The sequence below is a fragment of the Neomonachus schauinslandi genome, chromosome 15 (genome assembly GCF_002201575.2).
Source record: "Neomonachus schauinslandi chromosome 15, ASM220157v2, whole genome shotgun sequence".
Classification (NCBI taxonomy): Eukaryota; Metazoa; Chordata; class Mammalia; order Carnivora; family Phocidae; genus Neomonachus; species Neomonachus schauinslandi.
Window position 1 is genome coordinate 45,541,950 of NC_058417.1, and position 14,215 is coordinate 45,556,164.

A 14,215-nucleotide genomic window follows, 5' to 3' on the forward strand; every position below is an offset into this window, starting at 1 on the left:
ACCAAAATTCTGATCCTCACTTGTCTTCCCAAGCAGACTTTCCTATTAGTGTGAGAATGGACTGGTCAGCAGACTGGCATCTGACTTCATTTTTATTTATTTATTTATTTATTTTTTAAAGATTTTATTTATTTATTTGACAGAGAGAGACACAGTGAGAGAGGGAACACAAGCAGGGGAAGTGAGAGAGGGAGAAGCAGGCCTCCCGCGGAGCAGGGAGCCCGATGCGGGGCTCGATCCCAGGACCCCGGGATCATGACCCGAGCCGAAGGCAGACGCCCAACGACTGAGCCACCCAGGCGCCCCCGACTTTATTTTTTAAAAAAGATTTATTCATTCATTTTAGAGAGAGAGAACAGGTGGAGGGGCAGAGAAAGAGGCAGAGAATCCCAAGCAGACTCCCCTCTGAGCCAGATGTGGGGCTCGATCTCACGACCCTGAGATCATGACCCGAGCTGAAACCAAGAGTCGGATGCTCAACCAACTGAGCCACCCAGGCGCCCCTGGCACCTGACTTCTGAACCACCTCCTTGAGAGTGCAGCGGGTGGCCAGACCACAGAGATGCCCGTCCCACAAAAGGGAGCACCAGGCCCGAGATGGGAGGGTGGAGTTCAATCATAAGGGCAGAGTCCTGGAGGGTAGAGCCTGATTCGAGAGCCTCTCTCCTGCTGAAGCACAGTGGGGTGGTGGCAAGCCAGCTTCAGGAGCCAGGCTGCCCGGCCCCCATTCCCAGCCCAACTGCCCACCAGCTGTTCATCTTAAGCCTTCACTGCATCATCATAAAATAAGGATAATATTTTAATGCATCTTACAAGGCTATTGTAAGTATTAATGGAGATAATCTGCTAAAATACTTCATACTGGGGTGCCCACATGGTCAGGGCTCAGTAATGTTAACCAGTTGTATTGACCCAATTTAAACCAATTTAAACAGTTTCAGGTGGGCTTCTGCATTGGCTTCTTAAGGTATTGTGAGGTTTGAGCCTTCCACTTCTAACTGATAGAGGACCCTGGTTAATCTCCCCCAAGCTCCATCCTCCTCATGACCTCCTTTCCTCTTCTGGCTCTTATTGCACACAGGACAAATTCTCAACTCTGAAGACTGGCATTCGATGCCCTTCACAGTTGAGCTCAGTCACTTTTTCAGTTTATATCCAATGATTCTCCAGTCCCAATCTTTTGTTTCCAGCCATCTGATCTACCCAGTCTTCTGAACTGCTCCATGGAGACATTTTGCTCATGTATTTAACTGGTAAGCCATCTCCAGCCCTTTCTTGACCCATTGTCAAGACCTGGCTCCTAACCCAGCTCTTCTAACTCAAGCTAGATGATATCTTTCATGCCCTGAATTCCTATCACCATTGTTGTAAGGATAGTTCATGTGACAATCATGGGTTCCCTAGTAACATTTTTTTTCTATGCTTCCTTGCACTGTCATTCAAACATACTAAAATATTTCTGCATTATTTAATCAGGACATCCTGTGTTTCTTGTTATGTCATTGAAAACAAAGAACATGTTTTCTTTTTTTGTATGACCTATAGCATTAGATGCTTTATATATAGTGATATTAATTTGAAAAGTATGGCTCCTTTTGGACCATACATTAATAGAAGCAGGAATCTCTCTCCTGCTTCAGAGGTCCACAGTGGTACCTGCAGATAGGCAGTTATTAAACAAGAAGGAGGAGGAAGAAGGAGAAGCATATTGAACTTTTTACAAAAGGATATGGAATATCTCAGAGATGCGAACAATGGTCTCCTGAGGCCTCCTGAGAGGCACAAGACAGAGGCTCAAGGAAAAACATCCACCCCAGCACAATGGTGTATTTCTCCTGAGTATGACAGCGCGAGTCCCATGAGACTACAGCCTGAAGCTCTGACGGCTGCAGGTTCTGCACATGACGGAATTTGCCTCCCCAAGAGTCCATAGTGGAGAAAAACTCTGGTCTACAATTCTCAGAGATAGCTGTCAGTTCATCTAAAAAGGAGCAAATGTTAAGGGAGCCCCAAAACACAGCTTAGTGCTTCTTGACGTCAGGACACTTTGCTCTGATATTTTAGCGGTTCAGTTGAAAGATTCTGCAAAGAGATGTCACTGGCCATACCAAGAGCCACCAGATATCTTCTGGACCCATTTACCTGGGCCTTGGGCCGCGCTGCCACATGTTTATGGCCTTTGCACAAGTACCACCCACTTGTGCATACAACCCCCCGGGGCAACCCCAAACCTTTGAAAATGTGAAGTAAAGCCCCCAAACCACAGGATTTCTTCCCACAGCACAGCAACTCACCTATCACCTTGACCCACAGAACTTCACTGGCCATTTCGGTATGGGAGTGACAATTATCCACAATACACTGGTATTCTACATCTTTCGTTGGGTTGTCTTTGAATACTGCAGGCTCATTTGAGGTCATGTCACGGCTCTCCAAAATGTTATTTGCTTTTAAAAGGTGGTAAGAAATAGGCACGGTTCCATTTATGGATTGGCAGCTGACTGCGATGGTCTGTCCTTTTATCACCTCGGAGCTGGAGTCATAAAAAATCCTAGGCTTGGAGAGCATTTCTAGAACGACAGAGAAACAACCTGAACAACACTGAAGGCAGAAACAAAACATCCAGCCCAAGAGGGTCCTTCTCCAAACTCTGCTCTTTGCTTCTCTGGCATTACCATAATTACCTGCCTGTCTTACCTACCTTCATAGGACTATTTTAAGAGGGACAGGTTGTGTGTGTGTGTGTGGTGATGAGGGAGAGGGGAAGTGAATGCTATAAACAAAAAAAGGGTGACAAGAAAAACACTACATCCCCCTAAATCCATTTATATTTTCATATATCTCACCTACACATGCTCACACACCCGTATGTTGCTGTTGTGTTGAGGAAAGATACAGGAAAAGCATAAGAAATATAACAAGCACCCAGGTGGAATCGATTTGAAAACAAATTTTCAGTGCCTCAGGCTCTCTTGAGAGTAAACCGCATCTATGCCTCGAGAAGCAAGAATTCTACGAGGTCCTTATGCAGAAGTTTGCTTATTTGTAAAGCTTATGAAATGTAATGACCCACGTTTGTCTCTTGTATTATTTCCTTGGGAATTCCATGACGAGTGAGTTGACAAGAGACTATGACCCTGGTTGAGTTGAGACTAAAATCTTGGCTGCATAAACCACATCCATGGGTTAAACTGAAGGATGGTGACTGAGTTGCAGCAGAGCCTATGACAGCCTGACCAGAGTTCCACTGTCACTTAGAGACCCTCTACTCCGAGGGCGGTCCAGGGCCCAACATCCCCAAGGCAGGCACTAGTCAGAGATGTAGACTCTGGCTCCATCTTGATCTGCATTCTAACCCAGTTTTGCATGCACAGTCAGCTCTGGGAAACATGGCTTTAGGTGGTCCCAGTACCCACATTCTGCCCACCAGAAGACCTGGGCTTACTAGTCAGTCAGGATATGGATAAAAGCCAGGAACTTAGATCCTAAAGTTTAGTGTTGAATAAGGAGTGTTTCCTCCCTGACCTTTGGAGTGGGAGCCTGTTCCAGCAGCCAGAATCTTGCCAGCTCAGCACATCATCAGCATGCAGCCACAATAAAGCCATGAACTTCACTTTTGCCTACGCTTTCCTTGTATTGCCTCCTTCCTGTACTTGGAGCAGGAATACCCACTTGTTTGGTCTCTTCATTTCACCACTCTCTCTCCCCCAAGTTCTTCCCCTGCCTCAGTGTGATCTGCCTTCAGCCTGGAGAGGGTGCAGCTGGTGATAAACTGTCTCTGTCTCATCCCACCCAAGACTCTCTGAGCCAGTGAGGATGTACCCACCACACACGGTTATCTGGACTCCACTGCTTCTCTTGACCACCTTGCCCATGCTTGCGTTGCAGGTGTATGTCCCACTGTCCCTCGCTGAGGCGATCCTGGTGAAATTTTGAGACTCTGACATAATCATCTTTTCCTTCTGGATGGTGAAGTTGGCTGGAGGTGCTCCTGGAATGGAGCACCACAGGTTCAGGCTTTCTCCCTGGTCCAGACGGGTGGCGGAAGATTCCAGCTTCGGCTTGGAAAATAGCTCTGAAAAACCAGTGAGTAGAAGGGGGTGAGATGTTTCTGGGCACCAATCATGGGCCCCTTACAGAGACGGAAGAGAGAGAATCAGGAAGGGACTCTTGCAGGAAGCTATCCAGGTGAACAAGGAGTGTTCTAAGCAGAGGAACGGGCCTGGCAGGAAGGAGCACCTGAAAGTTCAAGCATCCTGGAACATAGTGGGATTAGAAGGAAGACCTATAGATCTTGAAGGACCTTGGGAACCACCTAAAGAAATGTGAATTGTATCTTAGGGGCAATGGGAACCATGGAGAGTTTGGGTCAGGGGAATGGCATCAGATGTGTGTTAGAAGGAGATATCTGGAAGGAGAAGGGATGGAGTTGAAGGGGCCCAGACTGGAAGCAGGAGGGATGCAGTGCAGGCTTGAAGCAGAGTGAGAGCGTGAGGTTGGGGAGAAGTGGCAGCTGGACCCCATCCCTCCCGAACTTCCCACAGAGAAAGATGAAGATGACACCTGAAGCCTCCTGAGGTTGAATACTTTGTAAGCTAGAATTCTATGCCACTTTAAGGAGTCACTAGTACCATAATTCAGGTTGAATGTCAACAACAGTAAAGATACAGTTGACTTTTAAGAAGTCTTGGCATCTCCTTATTTAAATATTCCCTGAAATACATCAAGATTTTGTAGTTATGGAATGCGTTTTTATTTTCAGATACTGGGAAATTACTAATTAACTACTTAGCTGCTGCGAAGACTTGGTCCTTCGTGTAAGCAAGTGTACTCTGGCTTCAAGATTATGGCTTTTGATGCAGAAGGAAGGACTCAGTAATTTTTAAAAAGATTTTATTTATTTATTTGAGAGAGAGAGAGAGGGCACACATGCAAGCAAGCATGGGGGAATTGGGGGGAGGGAGAAGCAGACTCCCCACTGAGCAGGGAGCCCAACATGGGGCTCAATCCCAGGATCCTGAGATCACAACCCAAACCAAAGGCAGACACTCAACCAACTGAGCCACCCAGGCACCCCAGGAGTCAGTAATTTTTGAGACTATCTGCATATTGAGAAAAGAACAGAGACCCAAAGTTCCTCTTAGGAAAGCTTCTTGGACTACAGGTTTGAGAATGCAGCCAGGAGTCAGGGAATCAAAATCTACCTTTGGTTCTAAATTTAACAGGTTTGGGGACACCAATCAACACTGTCATTGTCATTGATATTACATAGCTATGGAAGTCATTTCCATCATAATCAGTCCCCAGTGCTTTCCTAGTTTCCTCAATAAAATCAAATAAAACTTCAAGTAAGGGGGTAGCCCAATAATTAATTTATATTTTATTAAGACACATCCCATCCTTCCTTCCATATAAGCATTGACTTATCTGTTTTCAGAGCATGATCAAAAGCTCTAGCTTAGGAGTGGGGAAAGGAACCAAAGAGAGACATCCTAAAATACCTTACAATTTCATTGGGTGTATACCAAAAAATGTGAAAAAATGACTCAGCAAGAATCCCAAAGAAACAACTCTGTTTAAAAATATGTAAACAAAAATGTAAAAAGTAGAAACCATCCTGCAGAAGTAGGTGCAAGATGGTTTAGAATTAGGAATGAAATATTAGGGAACAATAGTTCATTTCTAAAGGACATAATGTAACAGACTGGCGGGACCATCATGTAGACTAATAAGGATTAGTCTTTTACTTGCTCATTGAATGAATATTTATTGAGCTCCTACAATGTGCCAGGCTCTGTTTTAAGTATCAACGATGTAAGGTGAGTTGAACCCCAGACTTGGTCTTTCGAGAGCTTACTCAGAGTGGTGGTGGCATATGCTAGCTCTTTGCAGGGACTGCTGACATAAAGACAGGAATAGAGTGTGGTGGGAACTGAGGTGTGACCATGGGACTCTCCTGGGGGAGTCTGGAGGGAGATCTGGGGCTTGGTCTTTAAGGACAGCAGAAGTTTTTCAGTGGCCAAGGGGAAAGGGTGATCTAGGCAGAGTGGGAGGGATGTTGGGAAGGGGATGGGGTCAAAGTGAAGGATCATGACCATGCAGGAATTTAAGCCCATGAATAGTGATGTCAAGTAGGGGCCATATTAGAAGGGCTTCTCCTATAGCTGCTTGAAGAATGAACTGGAACAGAGATGCTCCAGGACACCCCTACAATAGATAATCCTAGTGTGAGGGCCACTGTTAGGATGTGATTACAGAGATAAGAAGACAGGACAGAATTGAGAGACCTGGCAACACCTGGCGACAGATTAGATCTGAAAAGGTGGACAGTGGGGGGCGGGCGGGGGGGGGAAGGTGTCTTTTCTATCTGAAGACAAATGACTAATTCAATGATTTTCATGTTCATAAAATTATCGTGAGCTGCTAACGTCACTATATCCACTGACAGTGAGGCTTGATAGCAACAGGGGTGTGGATAACCAGATGTTTAAGTGGGCCTGGAAACATTTCCAAAGGCCTGGTAGAACTTGAACATGAGGATGCTTGCCTGCCAGCCCTGGTGTGGCTCAGTTAGCTCCATGTGGAAAGGGCAGAGCTTGGGATCACAGAGCACTCAGGCTGAAGGGATGGGAAGGGCAGCCTGAGTCTAACACTTCGCTATCTTGGGCCAGGGAGACTGATCTACTGAATGACTTGCATACCCGACATGATATAGACTTCTGGGTGTCTAATTAACACAACAGTAGTATCTTAGGGACCAATGATGCTTTATGCTTTCCTCAAGTAGACTGGCCTGACGGGTAAGGATGCTGCTCTGACTGATGCAAGAGTCAGTTGGTTCACCACTTGGTCCCTGTTGCTCTCACAGCAGTATGCCCATCCCTTTATTGTACTTGTTCATGACATTGCATTCGAATGGTCTATTTACGTCTGTGAATTCTTCAAGGGCAAAGCCTGACCTTAGACAGCTATCTATCCCCAATAAGTTGCCCAGCATACAGAAGGTACTCAATGTATGTTGAATTGAATACTTTTCTCTAATGAGATAATATGTCTTATCAGTGAAAAACATCATGTACCATCAAGATATTTGTCATTATCAATGACAAATTGCTAGTACACACTGAAGACTGGCAGGATCCAACACATTTGCCAATCACCCAGTTGGGAAGTTGGCAGCCTACCTGTGATACTGTGGATTGTCCCTGTGACTCTACACTCAATGCTTGACACTTAGAAGGCTTTCAGTAAATGAAGGAATGAATGAACATCTCCATTTGGCAACCAAGAAGTGCTGACTCTCTCTACTCTCAGAAACCCTGTCATCCGATGTTCATTCATTCATCCAACAAATATGTATTGAAGTCCTACTATGTGCCGGGCACTATTTTAGGTGTTTAAGGACATAGCACTGAATAAAATAGTTAATGTCCCTGTTCTCATTGGCTTACATTCTAGTGCCTGGGTACATAAAAGAAACAGGAAGAGGTAGAGTATATTTCTTTTGGCAATAGGTACTATGGAGAGATGTAAATCCAGGAAAGGGGGAAAAGAGTCCAATAGAACTTTTAAATGCATGGGTTTGGAAGTCAAATGGGCCTGGGAATGATTCTTGTTCTGCCATCTGGTAACCCTGTGATCGCTGGGTGAGTGACCTAACATCTCAGCCTCAATTTCCATATCCATAAATGCAGAATCATGATACCTATCTCATAGCATTGTTACAAGCATGAACTGAAAATGTAGGTAAACCAGTGTTCAACAAAAAAGAATTGTTACTATTGTTTTTGAATTTATTAATGCTTTCTCACTCCTGACCCTGTCTTAGGACCTGTGTCTGGGATTTAGCTTAGTGCTTGGCACAGAGGAAAGATAAATGTAGGGTAATAACAGACATACTAGCTAACAATCACAGAGTGCTTCTTCTGTATGAGGCTCTTTATAGCAGAGTCATGTCACTTAGTCATTTTAACAGTCCTACAGGTTGAGTGCTGTCGTTTTCCCCCATCTCAGAGTTGTACCACAGAGCAGCTCAGTAACTCGCCTAAGGTCGCCAAAGTAGCGTGTGACAGTGTTGGGATTTGATGCCAGAACTTGAACACTCAACCACCACAGCTAACTGCTTACTGACTTCCCCCCTTGAGCACCACACCCCCACCTGAGCACATCAGACAAACAAGCAGGAGCAGAAGTTTCGGCCCTCATTGGCCATTCTGGATTCCAGCATGGTGGCTGCTCGAGCCCGCCATATTCCCACACCCTCCAGCAGCAGCCCTACCTGTTATGTTGACCACGATGCTGCTGACCTTGGATATCCGGCTGGCTTCCACTTTGCACGTGTAGTTGCCGTTGTGCTCCACCATGGCCATCACTGAGTAGGAGGCCTCGTTGCCATGGCTCTTGTACGCTACAATCGTCTTGTCCTTCTGGATTATGATTTCTGGAAATGCTTGGACCAGATGCGTCACTTGAATGGTGCACCTAATGTGAAGCTGATCTCCTTCTGTGATCACTCCTTCGGGACTGACGTGGAATTTGGGATTAGAGAAGGATTCTAAAAGAAGAGGATAAGCTGGTTGGACTCGGGTTTAAACCTGCGTGAGGGGAAGAGGCACTTACGTCCTCCCTTTTTTGCTTTTTTGTTGCCAAGCACTGTGCTTCCTTATTAACTAAAAAAATTCAATCTTTCCTCCCAAAAACCTTCTCCTAAGTTGCTCTGATAGCTTCTCACTTCTCCCTTCTCACTCATTCTCGAATCTTCAGCCTTCTAAACTGCAATCCTCCTTTGAGCTTCCCAAAGGCGAAACCACCTTCTCTAGATCTCATCTGCAGAATCTTCTTCAAATGACCTCAAAAATAATTAGAACATTAGAAACAGACTCTCGCCCCTGCCCACTAAGAATTGTCTAGGCTCCTCTCACACCATTTCACGGAACTATGGCGTTTCAGTATAAATATTCCATAGCTTTCAAAACTGACAATGATGTAGACTCTGCCACTTCATGGAAATGTACATTTAAATAACGGTATGCCCCCACCCAAAATGGATTTATAGTCTATTCTATTGTTGTTTAATGCTGGCCTTGACTGACTAAATTGATTTCATGACTCATGCAGTTTGAAAAACGCTGCTTTAATAAAGGATGGGTTGGGTGCCAGGGGACAGGATCTTCAGGAGATGGTAAGAGAAGTAGGGACAAACCTTTTCTTCTGCAAAACAAATTGCAGAGTGTTAGAGTGCACACGCAGACTGCCAACTCTGCAAAATCAAATGGGACATTTAAAAATGCCAAAAGTGGATTTAGAGTGATATACTTTAATTCATTAGTTTTTTTACTGTGAAGTCATTTAACTTCACAATAAATAGCTATCGTTAAAAAAAAAAAAAGTCTGTTGTCCTGAATACAAGTCAAAAAAGAGAGGACAACAACTGCCCTCTGGAGAAGCATAATAATCACTAAAGGGTTTTTTTCTTACACCCTAATTAATTCCAGATGCACCAGAGATCTAAATGCAGAAAAAAAAAACACCCCACATTGAAAATAGTAAGAGTAAACATAGGTGCATTTTTACTTAACAATTTTTTTGAAGATTTATTTATTTATTTGAGAGAGAGCGCGAGAGCAGGGGGGAGGGGCAGAGGGAGAGGGAGGGGGCTCGATCTCATGACCCTGAGATCATGACCGTCGGTTGCTTAACCGACTGAGCCGCCCAGGTGCCCCAGCTTTTATAATCTTTGATAAGCTTTAGGTGTGAATCATGAAACCAAAATGCCAAAAAGAAAAAAATGGATAGATTCAATTAAATAAAGATGAAACACTTCTGCCTAAAAAACTTATCATAAAGACAAATGACGAACTCGGGGAAATATTTGCATAGTTCTCCACAAAGAGCTAATGCCTTTAATTTATAAAGGACTCAAACAAATCAATCAGAAACAGTAAAAATGGGCCAAGTGTATATGAACAGGCAGTTTATAGGGGGAAATGTAAGAGGCCAATAAACGCAAAGAACATACTCAACCTTAGGAAAGACCAAAGAAATACAAATCATAAGAACAATGATATAACACTGTGTGTGCCTCAATCAGACTGGCAAAAATAATGAAAGTAGATAATACTCTGTAAGAGTAAGGATGTGGGAAAATAAACACCAGCATCACCTTTGATGGAAATGTTCAACCATTTTGAGGAGTGCTTTGGCCATACACATCAATATTTCAAATGCACAAAACATCTGAATCAACAATTTGACCGCCAGGAATCAACCTCATAAATAATAATGAAACAAAATACTCGCAAAAGTACGCAAATGGTAAGTTTAAGCGTGTGTATTCCAGGATTGTTTTAATAGCAAAAAAACTGGGTAAATACCTAACTGTCTATCATTGGAAAAATGAGGTAAATCATGGTACATCCCTATGATAGGATTCTGAAATGCTACAAAAATGACCGATATCTGTATGTCTTGGTATGGACAAAAGTCCGTAACATACTGTTAAGGGAAAGTCGTAAAATGGTATGTTTGGCAGGTTGTATTTTTTGTCAAAACAAAGAAAAACAAAACAAAGAGTGTGTGTGTGCGTGAGCATATAAGCAGAGCAAGTCTAGCACCATACAAGTCATTTTCTCTGTGCAGTGGTGCTATGAATAATTGTCACTTTACCCTTTATATTGTACCATGTTTTCTGAAAACTGAACCCACACCATGTACTATAATCAGAAAAATATTATACATACGTACTATCATCCCTGTATATATGTGTACATATATCCATACACAATGAGTGGGGGTGACATAGGTAGGGACCACAAGCAGAAGGTATTTATGACAAACCTTGGGGCTCCTACAGATAAGACTAGAGGTATCTGCACTAGAGTGTGCCTTCCCGACTCTTCCTGTCCCCGAGCTCCCTTCATCCTGGACACGTGCATCCAGGCTTCTCTCTGCTATGGCCTTTCTCTACGGAGAGCACGCCTCAGGCCACCTCATTGGTTTCTTATTTGTCCAACGCCTCGGTGATGAGGGGTGGGTAGAAGAGGGGAGTCCTTTATCGAATGTGGGAGGCAAAGGTTGAGGACCTGGACCCCCTTCCCTCCCGATCCCCTCCAGACTCCACCTCCTGGCATCTGACCCACATTGGCTTAAAGCTGTGGTTTCTATGATGCATCGCTTCCCTGAGTCATGGCCAGTGGTTTAAAACACTGAAGTAGAATAGAATAGAAAATACCCAAACGCCCCATATATTAAGATGATTTGTGAAGCTTTTGTTTGGGAAATTTCACACAGACACACACACACACACACACACACACACGTTAAACGATAAACATAGCCTTTAAGTGGTTAAGAACAGTCTTGAGAACAGCAGTCCAGCCAGATGGCCCCAGCCCCCTTTCTGAATTCTGGGCTCTTTCTCCCCTTCCCCAACCAGCAAACCAGAAGAGTAATTTTTTTAAAAAAGGAGTTTAGGACTCTGACCCGTCACGGTGACCAGTTCACTCTTGATGGCTCTCGAGTATTCCATGTGGTTCTCAGAAAAGATCGTGGCTTGGCACTGGAAGTATATAACATGGTCTTGTTCCTCCACTGAGAATTCCAGCATCACAAAATTCTGGTTATAAGAACTTTTTTTTTTTTCTCTTTTTTGCTTGAAACCGTTTGCATGTAGTTTGAGTTTTTCAATTGTGAAATGTATTGGGGGCTTTTCCTCTGGGACAGAACAATTGACCATCACGACCCCGCCTTCTATTGCCTCTCTCTTGTCCAGTGTCACTCTGGGATCAGACACTCCTTGGGGGGAAGAAAAAGTCCGTTAGTATTGTTTGCTGTAGATATGCAAGCCTCCCTCAGCTGGGTCACTGTGGTGGGCCCATCTGAGGGTCTTTTGCTTTGTTCCCAGAACCTCAGTGCTACCTACCAGGTAATTATCGAGCCTGTATGCGCCTAGAGCTATACCAGCTACTACGAAAAATATGAAGTATGTTTAAGGGGCGGTTGGTGCCTTCAAAGTTAATAAACCCATTGGGAAGACAAGTCTTCCCAACTGATACAATTAAAGACAAAACAGCCAGTATCTATTAGCATTACTGTGGTTGTTGTTATAATTTATTGACGGCCAACCACAAGCTAGGAGTGACTTTATATCCATGACCTCATGTCCATTCTCATAATAATCTCCTGGGTGGGCATGAAAGATAAAATTGTGCCTATTTTACAGATGAAGGTGAAGCTCAGAGAGGTGCAAGATTCATCCAAAAGCTCATAGCCATCAAGCCCCAGAACTGAGATTCGACTCCAGGTCTGTCTGACTCCAAAGCCAGAAGTTGGGGTGGGCATGGGAGGTGGGAGAGAGGAAGGATACATTGCCTCCCAGTTCAAAAAAGCAAAGCTGAAAAATAACTATGCATCAGAATGTGTTGCAGAGATAATGAGTGATGGAGCAGTCAGGAAAAAGGAGGCCCTCTTTGCCTGGGGGATCAGAGAAGGTTCTAGAAGGAACAGGGCCTGAGAGCAATCTTGGAGGAAGGGTGTTATTTGGGCTGACGAGAGTGGATGGGGGCTAAGGACAGACATTTCAGGGTGCACGTGCATGGGGACAAGGAATGTGAGGGACTTTTCCAGAGGGCCATCTAGAGCAAAGAAAAGGGTTGGGTGGGGGGAGGTATATATTAAGTGGTGAGCCAGGATCAGATGATGGGGAGCTAGGAGGGTCTGGCTGGGACTGGATGTCTTGTCCAGGCTCTGTGGTCTGGTGGTCATGAGCTCCACCTTACACCTTAAGAGTCAAACAGACTAGCTTATATTGTAAACCTGCCACCTCACTCAGTTGCTTGTGACTCAAGAATCTTTGTTTCGATGCCTAGAGCTATAGCGACGATGGCCATCCTCTTGGGAAGGTGACGTATACTGTATTCATACCACTACTGTCACCTCTGGGGGTAGCTGTTTACGAGAAAGTATTCCCCTGCCTCACGCTGATCTCCCCCAAGGAAGGGATCATGTCTTCCTCATTGTTGCGCCCTCAGCCTGGCTCAGAGCGGGACGCAATAAATGTTTAATGAACAAATGAATGGGCTTTCGTCTATCTCGAAGACCTTAATAGTGATTAAGAGTTAGGGAGGCCAATTTTGGAGTCCAAGAGTTCTTGGTTTTTTTTTTTTTTTTTTTTAGTTCTTGGTTCTAATCAGCTTTGCCTTGGAGCAACTCCGAGGCATGAACATGCCGCTCAACCTCTCTGAGCCTGTGTCTGCCCCTGGAAATGGGGGGGAACCACGTTTGGCAGGGGTTAAATGAAATGTGCGTAAAGCACTTCCAACTGTTGACTTCATAAGGGGGCAGTTCTTACCACGGGAAGTGACAAGAATGTGAATGACTGCTCTGATGACGAACAGGAACACAAAAAGGCAGAAATGACAGTGATGACGGCCGCTGTCAAGGAAGTACAGGGCTCACCTCACTAACTCTATCCATTCAGTCATCCAAGTTGTAAGAAAAATTACCCGAAGTTTCAAAAGCCTGCCAGCACGTTTCTTTTCAACAACATACCCCAAATTCAGCCCTGCCAATCTTTCCTCGTCACGTCAAGACTCCAAAGGTTGGGGGATCTGACCGAGGGGCACTCTGCTGGGACACTGCGCTCTTTCTCAGCCTCTGCTTTCACCCATGCTACACTCCACTCCTCTGCCCTTGCTCAACTTCACCATCGAGCAAACTCCTATGCGATCCTCTGTATCAGGACCCAGTGTCCCTTCCTCCGGGAAGCCAGCCCTAATTTCCCCAGGAGGAACTGTTTCCTCTCACTTTTGTGCTCCCTATGGCACTCAGATCATATGATTATTAGATTGTAATTATTTTTGTAAATGTTTCTCTTCCCCACCAGATAGCAACTGCCTCCAGAGCTGGCCCCGATCTGATGCCTTGTCATGTCCTGCACCTGGTTTTCTTCCTGACTTGCAGCCTTGGGAAATGCTTCTTGAGGGAGTAAATCCATGAGTGGATGGATGGAATCCTGTATCTCTAAACCCAAATTCCCCATGATTTCCCTCGTTTCTCCATTTGTACTTCCCTTTCCATCTGTTTAATTTATTCCACGATCATTTATTGAGTGCCTACTATGAGCCAGATTCTTTGTTCAAGATACAAAAGTGGACGAAACCCCGTCTCTTTCCTTGGGATCGTACATTCCAGAAGAGCAGACGGGTGGGCGAGAAAC

The 14,215-nt window shown here is 44.6% G+C and overlaps 1 protein-coding gene across 5 annotated transcripts in view; it reads right to left on the reverse strand.

Moving 5' to 3' along the window:
- The window catches only part of PECAM1 (platelet and endothelial cell adhesion molecule 1), a 74,414-nt gene that overhangs the window by 31,673 nt on the left and 28,526 nt on the right, over positions 1–14,215 (reverse strand). For all 5 annotated transcript variants that reach the window (XM_021678507.1, XM_021678510.2, XM_021678508.2 and 2 more), the window contains 4 exons: positions 11,482–11,793; positions 8,279–8,554; positions 3,827–4,075; positions 2,295–2,570 (listed from right to left, as the gene is read on the reverse strand). In XM_021678507.1, coding sequence (XP_021534182.1) covers positions 2,295–2,570; positions 3,827–4,075; positions 8,279–8,554; positions 11,482–11,793 — 1,113 coding nt within the window. The remainder of the gene's footprint in view (positions 1–2,294; positions 2,571–3,826; positions 4,076–8,278; positions 8,555–11,481; positions 11,794–14,215) is intronic.